General features: G+C 42.9%; 1 protein-coding gene across 1 annotated transcript; it reads right to left on the bottom strand.

Annotated features, from left to right (window-relative positions):
• Positions 1–543: 543 nt before the first annotated feature.
• Positions 544–10873, bottom strand: tbx2b (T-box transcription factor 2b). The gene is made up of 8 exons (XM_078166842.1): positions 10745–10873; positions 8734–9549; positions 7653–7920; positions 5883–6029; positions 4392–4468; positions 4018–4187; positions 2576–3159; positions 544–2126 (listed from the first exon to the last, which is right to left on the bottom strand). Exons 2-8 carry the CDS (start codon positions 9090–9092, stop codon positions 1677–1679), a joined length of 2055 nt encoding a protein of 684 aa, XP_078022968.1. The 5' UTR covers positions 9093–9549; positions 10745–10873; the 3' UTR covers positions 544–1676.
• Between the last annotated feature and the right edge of the window lie 4931 nt (positions 10874–15804).

The raw sequence follows: 15804 nt of genomic DNA, 5'->3' as shown, positions 1-15804 counted from the left end.
CGACATGAAAAAATGATAGACATAGCCTACTGCTGCTACTTCTGCTACTACTGCAACCACTGTTCAGTAAATTACAGTAAAAAAAATCATTTCAAGAAGAAAACCTGGTCTTTGATTCTGTTGGACAATAAAAGCTAAAAAATTATAATATTTGATATTCACAGCTGTAGCTTTTATGCAAAATTTCGAGCAGCAAATTTCACCCACATAGCCTCCTTGATTTCACCATTTGATTTAAATATATTTTAATGAAATGTGGCTTAAACCTATTAACATTTTCTTATCAAATTCAACAAACTGCCCTTTCTCATGGTACATAGGCCTACTTGGCCGACAGAGGGCGCTCCTGACCCACGTGTCCATATGTGTGTGTGTGAAACCAGATTACCGGTACTTCATTTTAAAAAATGCGCTACAAAGCTGTACAGTTGTTTAGCTCCAATTAGATTAATTGAAATATAATACTACCACTACCACCACCACTACTACTACTACTACTACTAATAATAATAATAATAATAATGATACGCCTGCAAGCCTTCAGCACAACGATTTTTTATTGAAATTGTGAGGCAATCAAAAAAAAACAAAAAACAAAACAACAACAACACAGAAAAACCCCGGACAACCAGCATAAACAAGATACTCTTATCTTTAAATATATTTTTAATAGATATGAATGATGCGCCTAAAAGGAATTGCTTTGAATGTCTCCTGACTGGAGTGAAATAACCTGAGGTGTTTTTGAATCCATGTGGAGCTCTTTCTCTGTTCCTCTGTCTTTGTCGGTGGATGCAGACTAAAACATGGCACACACGTCACCTAAAAATCAGCGATGCTTCATACACAGTTTGTCAAACCAACAAGCGCTAAATAGCTTTCATTTACAGTATATGTTCATGTAAAATGGGGGAGAGGAGGAGGACAAAAAAAGCAACAAGTTAAATTCAAAATATATACACACTAATATACAGCCTTGAATAAATTAATACCAATTGCATATTCTTGGATCTTAGCTTTATTTACAGATTTGTTTTAATCTTTAATTACATAAATAGTTCAGAAACAAATTTTCTGGCTTGAAATGATAAGCGATTCCTTCTTTCTTTCTTTCTTTCTTTTTTTCTTGACTTTTGAAATAATCAGGCCTGGGTTTTTGGATGCAGCTTGAGACCTGCCTGTCGGCGTCGTGAGGCTCTTTTAGGGCTCGGCTCGGAATAAAAAAAACAAAAAAAAAAAAAACAGGCCTGGATGCTCAAATGCTTCAAGTTAACCAAACTCAGCACACCCACTGTCCACTCCCCGTCAGGTTAGACCGATACAGATAGGCTACTGGCCTCCTGTGGTTGATTGTTATGTGTTTAGTGAGCCCCCCCCCCCCCCCCCCCCCCCATTTATCAATGTAGGAATGTATCCCAGAGTTTTTACGCCTGCCTTCAGAAAGCTGCTAATCCTAAAACACATGGGGTTAAGGGGCTTTCCACCCTTTCACACAGCTTTGTTGAAAAAAAAATATATATATATAAAAAAATAACATAAAAAAATAACAGTTTTCGGCCTTCACCGACCCATATCGATCAAACCTCATTCCAGTCTCCCTAATGTGCTGTACAGGACATATGCATTTATAGTCCTCTGGTATTCAAGCCAAGTCTTCATCCCACACAGAGTCCTCATCACTTGGGAGAGTCTGCACTCGGGGAGGGCTCCCGCTGGCTCTCCAAGCCGCTCACCAGTCTCTGGATGCTTTGCAGCTCATTCACTGAGTCCTTCATTGAGGTTTTGGGAGACACAGCCCTCCCGCCAGACCCTACTGTCTTATGGTTGCTATGGTGTTCCGGAGCTGGGCTGGTCTCCCTGCTGCCCGGTTTGGAGGTTTCGGAGCCTGGGTTGAGACTGCCCTGCAGGCCAGTGGTGAGCAGACTGGAGCTCTGAGGCAGCGACACTGGGAGCTGGTAGGGGTTGAAACGGAGACGCGGGCGCGACGCGCCAAGGAAGGGATTCCTGGAGAGCGGGCTGGAAGTGCTGGTGGCTGGGAGGGCTGAGGCCGAGGCCGCTGCTGCAGCCGCCGCCATGTAAGTGTAGGGGTACGGGAACAGACCTCCAAATGGAGGCATGGGGATGCCCTGGAACATGAAAGTGGAAAAATTTTGTTACATCACTGCTTCTCATCAAGTCGTCAAATAATCACATTAGTGATACATTTTTCATCCAAACAGCTGATTTTCTTCAGACGATTTAAAACAGTTTTTTGAAAGTTTGAAAGTAAATGCAACAACCGTTTTCTCGTTTTGTTGTGTAAAAATCCCATAACCCCAATGCTAATGCAAATATTTTCATATAGTTGTACATGTTTGTATGTGGCGAATAAATGAAATGTTGCGTCACTGATCATGCTTATAAATAAATAAATAAATAAATAACAGAGCTCTGAAGTTGTGAACGGTCGAGGTTTACATAAACAGTTATGGTCCTACGAAGGTAAAACTCAAAGCTCCAACTTTCTGGTCGTGTTACTCAGTGCTACAGGTGTACAACAAACGGAATTATTTTCTGATTGGATAACCCTCCTTACCTGAGAGGCGAGCATGTGCTGGGACAGATGGAATGGGAATGGGTTGGGGGTTCCTCCTGTGCCCTGTGTGGAGAGGCTGCCGTTTTCCAAACCACTTGCTCCGGATACAGAGGCCAATAGATGTCCCATGCCCATAGCAGAAAAGGCTCCGGGGGCCATGGCAAATTGCCCAGGGTGAAACAACAGTGGTGATCCGGCGCTTAGAGGGTTAAAAAACTGCTGACTGTGCAGGCCAGACAGAGCCAGGCTTTGTAAGTGGCCTGGGCTGAAGTGTGAGGGGCTCTCGGTTTGGACCATGAGAGGGGAGAAGGCCTCTTTAGTGGCACTAATGCCTCCGGCCTCTGAGTCCTTGGTCAACGCGTCCGTGGTGTCCTTCCTGTGCCTGCTCTCCGCTTTGTCTTTCTCAAGGTTTCTTACACTGAATAAGGAGTCGTCCTTCTTTTCTGTGCTAGCCCTATCCCTCATGCGCTCCTCACACCTGGAGCTGTAGGGGGACACAGGTTCAGGTCCCGGACTGCTGGAGCCAGTGCAGCGCTCGTCGTGATGCTCCAGCTCCTGCTCGCTGTCAGTGCACGTTTTCTCATCTACAACACAGGAATCACAGTAACAAGAGGTGTACGCCTCTAAGATACTATTCATATCTCAGCCCCAGCTATTTCAACCTAACACACTAATATTTGAGTTTTAAGAGCAACTTTCGAAAGCCTCTGTGTTATTTGCCACATTTTGTAAAGCATTCTTATGCTTATGCTTGTCTTCAACAGGATGAGACAAAATAAAAAACAAAACCGGATTAAATTTAAGACATTTCCTTTCAAAATAAATGGAATTTAAATGTCGACAACCCCAGCACGTATTTTACACATTGCATATCCTCTATTAAAATAGGCCTATTTACATTTAAAAGGCAATAAATTAGCCCATTATAACCAAAACTTAAGTGGATTTTACTGTAATTCACACGTCTTACACATACACGTTAATGTATTTATTTGCCAAACACCGCCTGTTCCTGCATCATGAACGTATTGGAGATTAAATTATTTAGGCAATCGAAATTTCATTAAAAAAAAACAAACAAAAAAAAAAACAAGACGGTACAATCGGAGATCTTAAGTGGCCAGTTAGATTGGTTGACAGGTGCAGAATACATGACCGCCCAACAGTTTACTGTCATACATTTTTAAGATTATACTATTGTTATGGGTGTAGGAGCAACCAAATAGGCCAGTGTAAGTTATATAAAAGATATTTCTATTTCTGTACGACGATAACACTTTTGCCGTGACGTTGCTGCTTATTTTCCTCCACCAGGTCACAGTCATGTTTTAACAATTTAACAAAATTTAAATGATTACATTTAAACAGTAAAGTTTTACAACAACACATCCTAGCTTTTAAAGGATATAAACAAATGAAAATAACCAATAAGGCTTCCTCACCTCGGCTGGGCCTGCTGAACCTCAGCGGGCTGGTATCGGCTCCCAGCGGGGAGTGAACGGTGTCCCTGCCTGTCGGTGGCTCGCTGGAAGAGGCGTCTGAGTCCGCACCTTCCCGGTCCGCCTTGCACTGGTCCTCATACATCCGCAGGGATGGCATGGTCAGCTGTTTCCTGTCAGTATAATTATTATAATTATTATTATTATTATTAAGAAGAAGAACAACAACAACAATAGCCTACTATCTAATGATAATGACAACCAATAATAATCCATAGTACTATGGGATATCTTCACGCTTTGACTCCATGACTTTGCAGAACAAAAACACACAAAAAGGCCCACACACACACAGGTGTTAGGCGGCAGCTGGATACCTTTTCTCTCTCCTTCCGTTTCCCGTGTCTCTGAATCCTTTGGCAAAGGGGTTGTTGTCAATCTTCAGCTGCGTTATCTGACAGAAAATACAGAGTAAGAATACATGTCAGAGGGGACATCGGTGACTTAGTGGATAGAGCAGTCGCCCCATGTACAAGGCTGGGTTCGAATCCAGGGTTCGAATCCGGCCCCTTGCTGCATGTCGCGACCCCCCCCCCCCCCCCCCCCCCCCCCCCCCCACCACCAACCCCCCACCCCTCCATACACACACCCGCCTGTCCTGTCCATTAAAGACAAAATGCCCAAAAAATATCTTAAAAAAAAAGAATACATGTCAGAGAATGACAACATATAGCGCACACTGCTAGAGCCCATTGTCATCACCTTGCCCAAATTAGAGACAACAACGTGTTTGGATTGACATACACGGAAGCGTGTTGGACAGGAGCCATGGTAGACCTCTAATTTGTATTATTAATAAAAGCGTAATGATGGGGCATTATTCTCATGGGCCCCTGGAGAGGAATTCTTTCACGAAATATTTCTCTATGGGGCTCCAAGCTTCCGTTCCCCAGAAAAAAAGGCAGAGGGAACAATACTTGAACAGATGACTATCATATCAATAATTAATAATGCGGTTTGGATCACTGCTGTCCTGATGTGGAGGAGGCCGGTGTGGCTCCATGTAGGGGCACGATGCCGGCATGGCTCCTACAAGAGGTTCCACGCTTCTGGGGGCCCTGTGGCCCTTAAAGAAGACGCTTTAGGCATTTGTCATTTGAGCATCTGTCCACAGTGACTGCAGGGTGACCAGCCTTTTAAATGCCCTCTAATCGATAGTGACTCGTTGCCATTAACTTTTACAACAAGAAGCCCCCTCCCCACCCCGACCCCCTGGACACAAGCTCAAATTAGCTTCACGGAGGAGGATAAAGACTCGGCGAAGGGGATAATAATGACATCAAAATATACACACAGAATAAAATAATTAACTGTACAAATATTCTATTGAATTACAAAAAACCCTCAAATAATAAATAAATAAATTAATTAAAAAGTAGAATTCCAAAAGCTGCAACTGTAATTTTTTGAGAAGACAAAAAAGAAAAAGGAAAAAAAAGAAAAGAGCACCTATCACGCCACACAACACATTCTCCACATTTATACGCCTAATTATTCACTTGGTCAAGGTAATAGACCATCCATAGCCCATAAATAGCGGATAACACACACACACACACACACACACACACACACACACATTTTGGCTCCAGATTTGAATTCATATCTGCTACACCCAGAGTCCAGGCAAAACAGCAATAAAAAAAAAATCACATGGGAGTCCTCTGCAGGGAAATTAGGCGACCTACAAAATCAGATTAAGTCTTCGGGGGCTGGTGGTGGGGGGAGGGGACGTATGTAGGACATTTATTATGCAAAGTATAGCAGCCATATTAGAGGCAGTTGGTTGAGTGTGAACAGTGACTCACCTTGTCGTTCTGATACGCTGTCACAGCCACGAACTCGGTCTCCGGGAAGACGTAGGTCCTGAAGGTGCTGTAGGGGAGCTTCAGGATGTCGTTGGCCCGCACTATGTGGAACCTGGGCTGGTACTTGTGCATGGAGTTGAGGATGGTCTGGACCAACACACACAAACACACAGCTCTGGAGTAAATATAACAGCGTTCTGTGGCTCCTTTTGATATTTTCTCCATATTTAAACAACACCAGACAGAATATGTTGACGCCGATTGTTATTGATGCTGGTACAATTACTGTGTGAACAGACTTGTCTGTAATTAGCGCGGGGCAAAGGGAAAATCCTGTCCAGGCCACACATGTTGTCATGAGGCTTCCGAATCACAGCAACAATGTGATATGATCCAGTTTGCATCAGGACAGAAGTTACAATTTTCCTCTCTCATTCATTTAAAAATACCACAAACACTACAGTCACTCTGCCGACCGTCATCTTGGAATCATAGCTCGAGGGCCTGTCTGTTTTAACTTACAGAGCACAACACACTTACCATGTATTTTTACATCAAATAGTCCTACAGGCTCTTTTTTAGATTAAAAATAATAAGATAAATAAACAAAGGTAGGCACAAAGACAGCAACAGATTTGAATTAAGTGTTAATTAATAAAATTCTAGCATTAAGCGCATGCATGTATAAATAAGACGCGTACATGAATAGAAATCCTGCCTGTAACCGATTGCAAATTATTCAGACTGACATGTAGGCTAAGTATTGTTTTTTTCCAGTCGAAAGGTCACTCTGTCTGCCAGGCAGGTGGGCTTTCTCCTAACCCGATTATTTCTGTTCAAACTAATAAAATCATTTTAAATACACGATGAAGGGATTCATATTTTGGATGAAACGTACAAAGTCACAGAAGCTTCCAAGTCATACTATAAAACACTACAGGCCTAATGTAGTACAAAATAACAACACATGGGCCACTATACTATACTATACTATACTATACTATACTATACTATACTATTGGATTACAGGCTGGAAGGGATATCAGACACGCCAGTCGGCCTCGCCATTCATGCTCATTTCAAGTCGTTTCTCTCTGGCCCGATTTGATGATACGCCACTTAATCCCCCAGCCTCGCAAACACTGATCTCAGATATTGTGTTTTTTTAAACTGTTTTATTTATTTATTTATTTATTTTTATTACCAATGCAACCCCGGTTAAAATGCAGAATAAAGAGGAGAGGAGAATGCAGCCGTGGTGTAGGCCCTGAGCTGTTGCGTGGTTTTGGATGTATGGATGCAGGGGAGAAAATGCAGGCTGATAGTATTCCGGAGAGCTGCAAGTATAAGCTCTGTGTATGTCAGCGGCAGGAGGAAGTCAAGTGGCAACAAAGTGGCAACAGCTTTGGACGTAAAGGCATTAAAAAAAACATGAGCTCATCTTTAAACGCACATATTCTCTGAGATTATTTTGTTACGCCTTTAAATCTTAATCTATTTCGTTGTCTCAAAACGTTTCAGGTTTGCTCACTTTTATTTATCATATAATTTCCCTACAGTAGTTTGGATTCGGCTCACGCTCTGTTCATATTTATTTCCCCTTGTTCGTGGCTGTTTATTCTTGGTATTTTGCTGCAATAACCCATATGCTTCATAAAAATTTCATCTGATCATAAAAACACTCTGACCCGTCTGTTCCAACAGCATGCAGAATGGATATATGAAAAAATATATCTGCTTAGTCGAGAAAAAAAACCCCTCAGTACTTACAAATCCGTGTTTGTCTGAGATGTTGTTGGTCAGCTTGAGTTTGTGGAAAGCAACAGGCTTGGCCATCCACTGCTCACCGGTGGCCGGGCTGTCCGGGTGGATATACATCCTCTTGGGCATCTCCGGGTCGGCCTTGCCCGCCACCATCCAGCGGGAGTTGTGGAACTTGTAGCGGCAGTCGTCCGCCGCCACGATGTCCATCAGTAGGATGTATTTGGCTTTTTTATCGAGTCCGTTTATTCGCACTTTGAACGGAGGGAACATCCTCCTGCAGAGAAAAACACGCGGGGAGTCAGCACGCCGTGATTCAGACAAAATACAACGTCAGATGATCATACAAGACTTGAACAAATCTGACTAAAGAGCCACTGAAGGCGACGCGGACGCAGAAAAAAACATGCCGCTCTGACAAGAAGAAATATTGTAATTGTCAGATATTATTCTCCAGTGTTGCACGCCATTAGGCGACAGCAAAACCATAGTGGGTGTGCGTGCGCGCGTGTGTGTATGTGTGTTGTCCAAGCCCTACACTACAAAGCTGAGCAGTATATTTATGACTACAACACTTCACGTCCCTGCTTTTTGAAGTGACAGCCTGTTTATAAAACCAAGAAGCGCTGCTGCCTCAACAGAATGCACTTTACAAAGATAAAACCCGACTAAAGCTCAGGTCACTTTTTCTCAAAAATATCCAAAATATGCACTTTGATCATTCTGGAAATATAACTATTTCAAAAATTAATTGACGTTTTATTCATTTATTTACTTTGATAAATGAAACCAGTTTAACTCCCAAGTGCATACACAGTGATACGATTGGAACTCTTTTTTTTAAACAATATATTTAGTGTATAATGTGAGGTAAACATTATGTGTTTGTGTAGTATTTTGTAGGCTTTTGATTTTCATTTATGTTAATGGTGGAAAAGGAGTAGCAAAGGCCCGACGCACGCCATTTGAAATCGTGAGTAAAATGGCTTTTAGCTGCAAACTTTTCAGCTGTAGTTCTTTCTCTGTATATGCAGAAACAAACTGCAAGTTTTTTGGAAAGAATGTATCCTTGGTTGTGAGAAATTCTTACCTTCCGGACTTGGTAATAACCATCTCCGTCCCGAGTTTGTGAAACTGGTCCCAAAGATCCTTGGCTTCCAGTGTAACTTTTGGGTCGTCGTCCACTTCCTCCTCGGGCTCAAGGCTCTTCATGCTACGGAGATGAGCCGCCTGATGGTGGCTAAGGGCCGGGTGGAGCCCAGCCTCCGCAGCCCCGGCCAGGCCGTGATCCGACATGGGCTTGGTGAGCGCCCCGGGAGGCAGGCTGAGCGCCGGGAAGAAGGAAGGCTGCGCGGCCGCTAGAAAGGCGGACATGGGGAAGTCGGTCGGCCGGTGTGCGTGGAAAGGGTGATAAGCCATTGCGGTCCCTGTGAAAACTGGATCTCTCATCGGTGCATCCACAAAAACCGAAGTGAAATAATATTTTTAGTGGTTTTACCCAGAGCCAGTGGATCCGCGCTTTGCGGGCAGTTAATTTCTGTAAAGCTGTACAGAATATTACAGCGACTTGTCAAACACACAGGCTGAAGAAAATAGCCCAGAGTTGCTGTTGATGTGCTTTTCCTTTGGTTCCTCCGCCGAGTCCTTCAGTGAAAGCGGCGATGTGAAGGCAGAGGCAGGCTGCGCTGTGTGCCTCTCAGGGAAATAAGCTGCTTCTCTGCGTCAGTCATTCCACACTGACTGGAGAGATGTGGCCCCGTTCACTGCAGATCTGTGACTATCTCACATGTCCTTCCTGCCTCCATCCCCAACACTAATGAACCAAGCCCCTTTGATTGCTGATTTTACGCTTTCTGGACCAATTGTGGGCCCCTATAGGCGTGGTTCTGACAGCTCCGGCCAGATTCTAAGAGAAGAGGGGAGGGGGGCAAGAAGGTGTCGGAAGCATTAGCAGTAAGAAAACATGTCAACAGAATAAAATATTAACCAATGACAGGAAAGATCGGGAAATCCCACCCCCATTTCCAAGCCAAACACCGGGTCAGCCCTCAGTTCTTTGCCGGTGGAGGCATCACCTCTCTCGGCTTGCGTTTTTACAATGTTGCCTCCGGAGAAACTAACCTGTCCACAGACTCACTGTCTTAATACTCACCTTAATACTCAGGAACCGCTCCAGTTCTCCACGTTTACCACTGTCTCTTAGACCAACTCACAACAGTAAATCCATGACTCGCAGCTCATGCTCTGCATTCCGAAGAGATTTATTTCGGAGAGCTGCTGCTCTCTCGGTCGTTCTCTATAATAACAGATTTGTAATTATTCCATGTTATCGGCTGTTTTGACGCTTAGGCTGGATTTGCTTCACACTAGCCCAGGCTATTCGCGTATACCGACTTCAGCCTCATACAGCCCCGGGTTCCCCGGGCGAGAGTAATCTATCTGTGCATTTTCCTGATCGAACTGACGGGAAGGCAGCAACAGCCGCAGCGGCAGCAGCGTAATAAAGAGACAAGGCTGGAAAAGACAAACCCAGATGCTGCGTGGAGGAAAAGAGGAAACCAGATGATTGATGATGAGTGAATTTTGAGAGAAAAAACAGGGAGAAGGAAAGCGGTGAGTGCCCACTTCGATACAAACTCTTCCTTGTTTGAACGCAAATAAAGTTGGATTTCTGTGAGGCTCTCTGGCACATTTAGATCTCTGGCCCATTTTTATTTTTAAATTAGTATAAATATAATTATTGTCAGTGCAGTTATAGCCTATCATTTCTGTTGTTACACTGCTGTTTGACACCGTGGAGATTTTTTGTATTTCCACATCCAGCAGGCACAACGATGAAATGATTTAGCGCTCAGTCTCAGAGCTGAGGGCAGGCCGTGGTAGCATGTAATCTCCGACAGGTTGTATTTAGTCAAACCAAGGACAGTGAGGGACAGCCACGGCCCCCACCCGCCTCCCTGCACTCCGCTCTGCTGAGCTCCTTTAGAAAAATCCAGCGCCGCAGCTCTTGATTAACTTGGACTCAGTTTGTCAAAGAGCCGCTCGGCGCCAGTCGGCTGATGCGCCACAATAAGAACAATCTCTTGTCTCTTTATATTTACCCTGGAGTCGTGCATGTGGGAGCCTCTCCGGCCCCATCAGAAGCCTCATCTGCGGCTCCGCTCCACTTTTCTGCCTCGGTCGGTGTCAGATATGATTTCTTTTTTTTTTTCTTAAAACAGATGCTCTCTCCGGGCAGGAAGTACCATGTTATAGGCCACGGGCGGCACCTCGACAAAAACTGAAACAAAAAGTGATAATCCTTCTGAATTAGACTGTTAGAGACAACTGCGCATTTCCTATTAACCCCTGGAACTTCGCAGCATGTCTGCGGCTTTCGGTGGCAGGCGCTCTTAATGGCCATAAAAATGTCTTGAATAATATTTATAAACTCTAATTGTTAATACATTAAATCACTCAATTCCTTCCCTAATCGTTCGTTATATGACTGTAAAACAATCTAATTAAGAGACAAAGGTGAAAACAAGACAGTTTTTATGCTTAAATGCGATCTAAAAATGCAACTCCAGAATGTTTCAGCAGTAGCACTTGTGTGTCAGATAAAGCATGATATGTGATTCAGGAGTATGAGATGTTTGTACATCTCCGCTGTCACACACTTGTTGCTCGGCTTCCGTCATATTGATACAGCCATGCTTAGTCATCAGGCCAGACAGGAGCAGCTCCAGCACAACAGAGCGCAATATACCTGCTTAAAGCCAAAATAGTTTCTACAAGCCCAAGGAACACATCAAATCAGACACAGGTCCCTGGATCATCAACTGTTTGACACAGTGAAGGCACCAACAGCAGAGTCATTTTTAGTCAGCCAGGTGTTGGAACTAAATGCCAGAGAGCATCAAGAATGTAAAATCATCAAGTATGTCTTGCACATACCTCACAGTTTTCTTAAGAGGTGTATTGTGGTGTCTGTCTGTTATAATTTGGCAACACAGCTGACTTGTTTGGAATGCTGCACCTTCATATAAAATGACAGAGATGGAGGGGCGGCAGTTTGTCAGAGTTTCGAAACTGTATGCATGGAGCTTTACTGGGGAGAAAAAAAGATTAGTAACATATGGAGGTGGATAACGGTTTTTCTGCCGGAATACCCAACTGGATAATTGTATCAACAACGCTTGTGCAAATTAGTCACCATTTATTTGTTCTGCGCCGTCAATGGTACAGAAATCTCCATTACGCGCGATTTAAAAGTCATTAAGTCGAGGGAGGACTGCTTCGAGCTGCTGGTAGATCTACATAGAAGGGGCACTGTGCTAGATTAACATATTCTGTGTTGGGGATTAATGAAAACAGTACATTTGCTCCTTAGACTTGTTCATTGGGAATGTGTTCTGTGTGGCAGCTGGGAATGCAGAGGAGAGGCATTGATTATGAAGAGCAGAATATCTTGCAAAAATGCCAAAAATCTAACGTGGAAACATATCCAAAACAGGAGTTTATTCAGAAGTTGTCCCTCATTTGCCCCACCATAAGTAGTTCAGATAATTTATGATATTGATAAAATATGTATTGTATACCCAGAAAAGATTCAAAATAAGCAGGTTTGGTATCTTAAAATTGAGATATTTGATGCAAAGAGTTGTCAGTCACCCGGTGAGATTACAGTTAGAGTGAATTAAAAGCTTGCATAAAGCTTTTCGTAGGAAGATGACCAAAGCTTTAATATGTCCTTGATCCGCCCGCTCAATACATACAATACAATGTAATACAACTGCAGATCTTAAAATGTGCGTAAAATGCGTCTGCCGTCCCGGTGATTTGGCTCCTGTGTCAGCGATCCGCGCCAAAGACGCTCTAATTACAACATAACGGGGCCATTTTGCGCCATATTCGTCTATAATCGACTATTGTTATTTTCTTCCTCCCTTCGACATTGTTCTATTCTTCCTTTTATCTCTCCATCTTCTCCTCCCATCTCCCCGCATCATCTCTCCAGCTATATTTAGCGGCTAGACTGAGGCCTTGGCGCCAGACCGTTTAAGACCTGTCAAAGTCCCTCATATTTCCCCTTGTCACATGGAAAGCCAGCGACCAGCGGCCCTCTCCTCCTCCTTTTTTTCTTTTCCTCCTCCTTCTCCTTTTTTCTTTTCCTTCCTCTCCCTCATCCTCCTCCTGAGCAGCCCTTCTCCACCTCCTCTTCCAGCTCCTCTACAGTTCACTCCGCTAAATGAAACATATCAGTTCTCACTTGGAGGAAAAGCAGAATGTTTCCTCAATCCCTTCCCAACACACCACACACACACACACACACACACACACACACACTGAGAGAGAGAGAGAGAGAGAGAGAGAGAGATGTCTAATATATTATTGGGAACAATACAGGGATTGGACTACAGTAGGCCTACTACCTTATGGATCACAGTTCTTTCATAAAACAAACATTTTTGCTGAACATGACTCAATGACAAACTCAATCATAAACTACAACCCCTCACATCCAGTTACCTTCCAGTCGTAAAGCCTGTTTCACCCTCCAATTCTCACAGTCATGTATCTGAACTGCAGTTACAGTGTCTGGAGGCTGTGGGTGCATCTGGCTGACAGGTAGACCACCAGGTGGGGGCGCTGTAGTGACCTAGAGGAGCCAGAGGAGAGTGACAGAGCTGTCACATACACAGGCGTTACAGCAGCCAACACTTTGATGCTATAGACACCCACAGTGTGGCCAGGTTTAGTCTCACAGAGCCTCGTAGGAAGGTTGGGCTTGATTTACTGTTGGATTCTTTACATCGCAGTGGTTTTCATTCACTGTATTGTTACTTTTTCAGAACCAGCCGAAAGTTACAGTGCTTAGGAGACTTGGCTCTGAACCCCACAAACAAAGTCAGTATGACCACAGGTGAATCAGTGCATGACGCACTGCAGAATTGTGCGCACGCCTGTGTATTTGTCCAGTACGACAAACACGATTACTGCATGTGACGCGTGCTTCCAAATATATCACACTGACATTAAATAGTTATTTCAGTTATTGATTACTGTCATTACTGTCTCATTTTCCCCATACAGCCTTAATAAAAATATCTTCTCTCTCCTTTGAGCCAAAAATCCCCTCACATTCCGCCAGGTCCCTTGTATCCACACACAGACTAGATTTCTGAAATCACCAATAGAGATGTAAAAGCACATTTTGCGTAAGTGCTTCAAATTTTAAATGCAGTAAAAGAAAAACAAATTAGATCCCACTGAATCATCGTCTTAAAAATCCCAGCCACGTAAATATCCTGTTTAGACTTAACCGGACTGTAGTTGTGGGTCCCTGAAACAAATAAACTGACTGAAAACGCTTAATTCTGTAAAAACAAAAAGGCCTCTGCACGAACGACTTTGTTTAAAAAGAGATTTCCCATGTGAACACTTTGAAAATAGATTGCTGTTTTTTTAATCCAACCACTTTTTCATCTATTTGAGACATTATTTCTATACAGACTCTCTAACTTCCTTTTATTTTGAAAATAGATGACTCTAATTTGATCATTTCGAACTTTAAAATCCTTCCTGTAATAGGATTTTGTGTGTAGCCTATTTTCAGATATGCTTTTAAGAAAAAAAAATTAAAGATTTTTAGCCAAAAATCTACCTGCGTCCTATGAATGCAAGAGAAGGACTGCACTGTCTATTTGTTTTGTTGAAGAGAAGCTGTCGACCCATTCTTAATCACAACACGTTTAAGCATCGGTCTTTTTATATAGGCCTAATCCAGCTGACAATATTTAAGTGTTATGTTCGTTGAGACGCATTTTTTAAACCGGTAAAATAATCTTTTGTGTATTTGCAGATGTGTTGACAGCGTGGAGAATTTGAATTAGCAGCTGCAGCGCTGGGAACATTGAATCATATTAGGAGCGCAGCAGAAGAGCAGCGGCTACCTGTAGGCCGGAGGGAATAAGGGAGAGGGTCTCTGCTCCTCTACTGTCACTCAGTGAGGAGAAGAGCTCTCATACACAGCACGGAGGAGACGCAACCCAGCTCATCACAAATCCTGCATGACAGAAAACACAATGGTTTCCAAATATATTCACAACCGCTCAACCAGTGAAAAGTCTTACTTTCGATTTCAGCAGTTAGTTTAAAATATCATATTTTAGTGTTTGATTATTGCCAAAAACACCATTATAATCACCCAAATAACATTAATAATTTCAAACGTTTAGCCCTGAAATAACTTGAAAATGTTTCAGAGTTTCAAATTATGCCGATACAAGATGAATGAAAAATCGAAGATTAGATTTTTTAAATTATCTGCGGCTTCAACACGCAGTCAAAATTAACAAAACGTCTATTAATGTTATTTAACGTAGCTTAAATAATGTCATATAATGCCGTCAACTTAAGTAAGTTGGACATATATTGATGAGATGATGATTGCAATGCAAAAAACTGTGCCCCCTACAGTCCTCTATCACATTATGGTGCACACAACGATTTAATGCGGGCTAATTAAAGTGAGCCTAAAATTTTGGAAAGTAAGTGAAGGTAAATTGATCACTGCTTCCTCCGCCGTCTAGGTAAGTGTTTTATTATCTGCCATGTAAAATCACATGAACCTAAAACAGCACTGAGTATCAAAGCTGATTCATGTGTTTCTTGAAGGACAAAGATGGCAGATGAAACTACTGAAGCTTATCCAGAAAAATCCCGCTCATGTTCCTGATTCAAATCTAATCTCCTTCCAACCTGACAGCAGCAAGCTGAGCTCAGATCAGTGAGCACATCTCCAGCTTTGTCTTGGACACCTTATACTGTACAGGTCCTGACACACTGATGGTGAGTTTCAGTGCTTAGAAAGCTGTCTCTGTGCCAGTGGCTTTCAAAATTGATTTCAAGGACCTCCAGGGGCCCTGAGGGTGTGGCAAAAAGTTTAATTTTAGTGTCATTTCAACGTCAGAAATGATCCCGATGAGACTTAAGTCTGAAAATTAACCTGATTTTTAGATTTCAATCTTTGTACAGTTTAAACAAAAGTCAAAGATTCAACTCTTCATTACAATTATAATTTGATCTATCTGCAGTCTTAAGGATATGTCTCGGACTTTGGTGTAGCCTATATGTTTTCTGGAGCAGCTCATCAGCACCCTCAGCCAGAGCTAATTAC

This window comes from Epinephelus lanceolatus, chromosome 4, assembly GCF_041903045.1.
Source record: "Epinephelus lanceolatus isolate andai-2023 chromosome 4, ASM4190304v1, whole genome shotgun sequence".
In the NCBI taxonomy this organism is placed as follows: domain Eukaryota; kingdom Metazoa; phylum Chordata; class Actinopteri; order Perciformes; family Serranidae; genus Epinephelus; species Epinephelus lanceolatus.
Note: the sequence above shows the minus strand (reverse complement) of the source record. Positions and strands in the feature narration are given on the sequence as shown.

What these genes read in the sequence shown, in the direction of transcription:
- tbx2b (XM_078166842.1), bottom strand. Translation starts at nt 9,092, where the DNA reads ATGAGAGATCCAGTTTTCACAGGGACCGCAATGGCTTATCACCCTTTC. An exon ending in GTTCAGCAGGCCCAGCCGAG is followed by an intron (nt 3,160 to 4,017) that starts GTGAGGAAGCCT and finishes CCTGTGTTGTAG; the next exon opens with ATGAGAAAACGTGCACTGAC. An exon ending in AGCACATGCTCGCCTCTCAG is followed by an intron (nt 2,127 to 2,575) that starts GTAAGGAGGGTT and finishes TTCATGTTCCAG; the next exon opens with GGCATCCCCATGCCTCCATT.